This window comes from Microchirus variegatus, assembly GCF_963457635.1.
Source record: "Microchirus variegatus genome assembly, chromosome: 23".
NCBI classification, from domain to species: domain Eukaryota; kingdom Metazoa; phylum Chordata; class Actinopteri; order Pleuronectiformes; family Soleidae; genus Microchirus; species Microchirus variegatus.
Genome location: NC_139824.1, coordinates 2929598 through 2935296, shown reverse-complemented (window position 1 = coordinate 2935296; position 5699 = coordinate 2929598). Strand labels below are relative to the sequence as shown.

The 5699-nt window shown below is 40.0% G+C and overlaps 1 protein-coding gene across 1 annotated transcript in view; it reads right to left on the bottom strand.

Moving 5' to 3' along the window:
• Positions 1 to 4796, bottom strand: part of exosc9 (exosome component 9) — a 10867-nt gene extending 6071 nt beyond the window's left edge. The window contains exons 1-3 of the mRNA XM_083909565.1: positions 4650 to 4796; positions 578 to 672; positions 137 to 256 (exon numbers count right to left, since the gene is read on the bottom strand). Coding sequence (XP_083765691.1) covers positions 137 to 256; positions 578 to 672; positions 4650 to 4715 — 281 coding nt within the window. The 5' untranslated portion in view covers positions 4716 to 4796. The remainder of the gene's footprint in view (positions 1 to 136; positions 257 to 577; positions 673 to 4649) is intronic.
• Between the last annotated feature and the right edge of the window lie 903 nt (positions 4797 to 5699).

Genomic DNA, 5699 nt, shown 5'->3' with positions numbered 1-5699 from the left:
AAACCCAGCAATTTACACATCAGCAACTCCATTAACAGAATCAGACACAGCAGTACGTCTATTGGACAATGTGTCTCTCAACTCAATCTGAAATATAATATAAAGCAGACATAATCTCTTTAGTTTTCTTCCTCACCTGCCCTGTTCGAATGTTGGCGATGCCATTGGTGACAGTTCAATGTTGAAAAACATGATTCCCTCATTTGGTCGACTTTCTTTTGGAGCCACCAGTTCACCGGACACCTGAGCCATGACCCTGTACAAAGCAGCACAATGATACTCCATACACTTAAATTGACTCCAAAAGCTATAGTATATATATATATATATATATATATATATATATATATATATATATATGTGTGTGTGTGTGTGTGTGTGTGTGTGTGTGTGTGTGTGTGTGTGTGTGTGTATGGGCCCTCTGCTCTGTGTTTTGGTGATAGAAGTTACACACTGAAGCTTTAAGACCCAATTCATATATAAAAAGGTCACAGATCTTATTAAAGGCTTTCAAAAACATACATGGGTTTCACCGGACAGATACTGCACACACACAGACTTAAGAACATGTGGTTACCTGGTTAACCCCAAATCCACAAAGCAGCAACCACATTCTGTGCCAAACTTGATCTTTATATTCCGGTAGTCGTAGGTCTGTCGTCCATCCAGACGCTGTAGGGACAAAACAGAACAGGCTTGAGTGTACTTTCAGCCCTTACTTTCGGGAGGCCGGCACCTTGCTCCACCATGTGTCTACAGTGACCAGAATGGACAAAGCAGCCACAGCATGTGACTTGCTTTTTGAAGTGAAGCCCTTGATCGAGCATTTGTGTTTTTTCTCCCTCGTCGTGTTCGCGTGGTATGTTATAGCACGTCGTATTGCGTTAAGGTGTAAAAACCTGCGGCCATGAACGCATCATTTAAAAACCAGGAATCGTATCGTCACTAGCAACATATGCAGATCTCAGCGGTTCTGTTATTGTTGTAAATTAGACTGTGGCAGCAGGTACAACAAGCTCCTGCTGTGGGGAGGACGTACGTGTACTTTATTAAAAAATTGTTGGGTTTAAATCGGGCTCGGGCAGCACCCGCTGCTTGATGAGATGGATTTGTGCTTTCACGTTAGAGTTTCCAAACACCACAAAAGTTTTCAATAACACCAAAAGTTGGGAGATTTGTCACGATTCGCTTTTGACAAAAAAAGTCGCTAGGAAGAGTCAGAAAATCGCCAGATTTAGCGACAAAGTCAGCAAGTTGGCAAAACTGCTACCCCACACAGGGCGTGGAGTCACGTAACTACACACACTGTACACAGCCGAGTGTCTTAAAGGGACATGAACATGCCGTTAGCCTGCCTACATACACACACAGCCAGTTTTTTCAAATTATCGAATATATCGACATGGGCAAAATGACGTCGATTATCGTCGTAAATTTCGATTTCGATAAATCGCCCAGCCCTATTCTGGGGGTGAGATTTCGGCCTGAAACAGCATGGCTGACGTGAGCTTCAGTGAGGAGAGATTTCGATCAGCTCGTTTTGCAGCAACTAGGAGGTATGAAAGAAATGGGTGAGTAGAGAAGTCCTTCATTTCTTATAGCCTGCAGTTTCATCATAGATGTTGTGTATCACTTCTTATTGTTTAACGATTTTATTTAATTGGATGGAGAATAAACAGCAAAACATATATTGTATATTTATTATATATACAGTGCTTTTATAAACACATTTATAATAACCCGAAAACATGAATATTTTAGAAATCTTTCAAAAACGTGTTAAAAACTGTTATTAGGGCCCGAGCACGAATGTGCCAGGGCCAACGGCTCCTGGCACGAAGTGCGAGGAACCTATTGTTCCTGTTGAGATTATTATTATTATTATTATTATTATTATTATTTTCTCCGACGTTGCGGTCAATTTTGAGGGGGTTCCCATGGATGAATTCTCTTGAAATTTGGCATGGAGGTCGGGTATGCAAAAAATGCGATAGTGGCATAGGGCCCTAACCCGTGCCTAGCCCCAGGGCTCGACAGCGCCCCCAGAAGTCGGGTTAGGATGACACAAAAGTAGCCCGATTTGGACGAAATTTAATGAGTGTGTTAAGCATAGTCCAAATTTTCTTGAGGAATATTTTGGGATTTTTTGACGCGAGATAAAGTGCTCAAATTTGCATAAAATGCAAATTTTTTCATTTTTTCTTTTGTGTTTAAGTCACATATAGTTGTTCCAATCTGAACCAAACTTGGGACACTTGTTGCTCTTAGGATTCCAAACAAATTTCTAATGTACTTCCATTAGCTCCGCCCACCCATAAGTCGGCCATTTTGGAAAAACCACAGCGCCCCCAGAAGTCGGGTTATGGTGAGACAAACGTAGTCCGATCGGGATGAAATTTGGTGAGTGTGTTAGGCTTAGTCCGAATTTTCTTGAGGAATTTTTTGGAATTTTTGAAATGCTAACATGCTAATTTTTTTTATTTTTTGTATCTAAGTCACACATAGTTGTTCCAATTCAAACCAAACTTGGTACAGATGTAGCTCTTATGATTCCAAACAATTTTCTAATTTACTTCCATTAGCTCCGCCCACCCAGAAGTCGGCCATTTTGGAAAAACGAAAATGACTAGTCTATGCATTTGAACGAACTCCTCCTAGCACGTTTGACCTAGCCCCGCCAAACTTAGCACACGTGTTCTAGACAAGTTGATGATCAAAAGTTATCAAAAGAATTTCTCTAACTCAAAAGGCGTGGCCTCAGTGGTCCAACAAAGTTTACCTTACATTTCAGCTAAAATGTTAGTTTTTTAGTTCTAAGTCAAACATAGTTGTTCCAATTTGAATCAAACTTGGTCCAGTGTGTTGCTCTCGTGATTCCAAACAAATTTCTAATTTACTTCCATTAGCCCCGCCCTCCCAGAAGTCAGCCATTTTGGAAAAATCAAAAATGACCTATCTATGCATTTGAACGAACTCCTCCTAGCACGTTTGACCTAGCCCCGCCAAACTTAGCACACGCGTTCTAGACAAGTTAATGATTAAAAGTTATCAAAAGATTTTCTCTACCTCAAAAGGGGTGGCCTCAGTGGTCCAATAAAGTTGACCTTTAAATAACCCTCCAGGCCGAATGCTCAACCAAACAGGTTCGAATCCCGGCGGGAGCAGTTTTTTCTTTTTTTTTGGTTGGATGCAGAACAGAGTCATTGTAGCTCGGTAACGCCAGTGCTCTGACCGAGCTGGGCACATAGCTTAAGGGGTAACTCCCTGCGATTCAAGCCTGAGAGCTCAAACACAAACAAGATCGAATCCCGGCGGGAGCAGCTTTCTGAGTTCTCTGTGCAAGGTATGCATCAGGCGTGTTGGAGAATTTTATCTCATTTTGAAAAAATTAAGGACGCTCTGAAGCAAATTTTTTAACAAATATAGGACAATCTGAAGTAAGCGTTACATTGAATGCAGGTTTTTTTTCTCTCTCTGTGTCACTGTTAAATGCCATCTGTTCGTCAAGAGTACTGCAGTGATTTATTTTGCCCGCTAGATGGCGACATTGACCATGAAATACTGTGAAGTGACTCAGGTTTGATGTGTTTAAAGCAATTCAGATGCTGTGAGACTGTCATCAACACAGGATGTTTGAGTCAAACTTAATTTGTGTATTTTTGGTGATTGTTTCAGATTAATAATCATATGCTGTTAATGTTATACTAATTACTGGTATAACAAAATAATGACTAACTTTTACTTTTCAACAAACTAGTCCTAGCACATTTGAGCTAGCCCCGCCAAACTTAGCACACCTGTTCTAGACTGAAAAGTCGCACTTACGAAAAACTTGACACGTAAATGCATTCATGGAATGTGGCACAGAGTGTGTCCCTGAACGAAAATAAAGCAAGCCTACCGTCGAGTGAGCGAGACGGCCGGGTCGGGGAAAGGCTGCGCTCCCCGAGTTGCGCGGGGGGCGAGGGCCCTTTCATGACAGCGAGTACGCGAGCGGTCCTAGTTGTTACTGTTATTTGTCAAATAAACTGAATTCACTTTCTCTCTCTCTCTCTCTCTCTCTCTCTCTCTCTCTCTCTCTCTCTCTCCAAAGAAGTCAGAAATTCATAGAATAGCATTCAACCACTAAAACTAAATTTTAATTTACAATGTTTTCCTGAGATTGAGCTCCATGAGACTCCTGGTTCACAAGCAATGTGATGTGTCTCATGAGGGTTATTCACTACTATTGATGTTATGTTCATGTGTGTATTTAGTCTGTTGACACATTAACTGCATCCAACCTCAGCAGTATTATGCACACTTTTCTTTCTTTTATACCGTTATATTTGATTCCGGGATGGTTGTTAATCTGTCCTAATATATTTATAAAATGGCATCTTTTGTTAGTTATTTTTGAGCTTTGAATCTCTCATTAAAAAAACTAACACTAAAACTAATAAAAACGCTATATGAAAAAATAGCGAACCAACTCTTAAAGCTAATTAAAACGAACACATTTTCAAAGGAAAGTAAGAACTAAGTAAGATCCAAAACTATTAAGATAACCTTGCTCCATAATCAGTATTTTAATTCAGACAACATTTAATCTGTCTGTATGAACAAACTCTTCAAATTAAAGTATCAGTAACGTCGGAAAACTCGCTCACCTTCTTCTCCTCGATGGCTTTTAGTAGAAAGTCCCGCTCACAGTTGGACAGAGGAGTCTCCTTCATCCTCACGATGATTTGTTTTCATGTAAATAACAAATTAAATGTCTTTACAGCAGAAACTCACATGCAGCCACCAGTATTTTCATAACTCTGACCCGGAAGTGCATAACGTTCTTCTTCTTCTATTGGCTTTTATTGGCGGTTGGCAACCAGCTTTTAGGTGTATTTACCGCCACCTACTGGACTGGAGTGTGGAACGTGAGATGGTCAGAACCTAGGAAGACATCAAAGATCCTTTCAATTGATGGAATACGAAAAGTGTCCAAAATGTAAACTTGTGCATTTATTGAAGATGTAATGACATCCATCTTCCCAGTGCTTTCACTTGACACAGAGGCCCGTATCATCAATGACTGTGGAAATTTGCATGTTTTCTTCAGGCACTCGTCTTCATAAATCTCATTCAAATGGCACCAAACAAAAGTTCCAGCATCATCACTTTGCCCAATGCAGATTTGTGATTCATCACTGAATATGACTTTCATCCAGTCATCCACAGTCCATGATTGCTTTTCCTTAGCCCATTGTAACCTTGTTTTTTTCTGTTTAGGTGTTAATCTTTTGCAACATTGCATGATGATTTACCCTCTTTAAGGAGTTTGATAATCTTCTCCTTTTTTCAATTGACATATCTCGTGTTGGAGCCATGATTCATGTCAATCCACTTGGTGCAACGCTCTCCATGGTGTGATCACTCCTTTGTTAACTGCACACTAACTTGCAGATCTAATCTGATGCAGGTGTTCGTTTTTGGGAGAGAAAATTTACAGGGTGATTCCCTGTAAATTTTTTCCTCGGAATTGAGTGATTCCATAATTTTTTCCTCGGAATTAATCTAAAAAACTAACTGTTACTGACTACCACAATTTTTTTTCTTGATTTCTTTTAGTGTTTCTTAAAGCCAGAAAGTTGCCATTTGAAATGAGTTTAGTTTAGTGTCATGTCTGTGATCTGCTTTTTCTTATTAAACAACTGAACGAACATCCT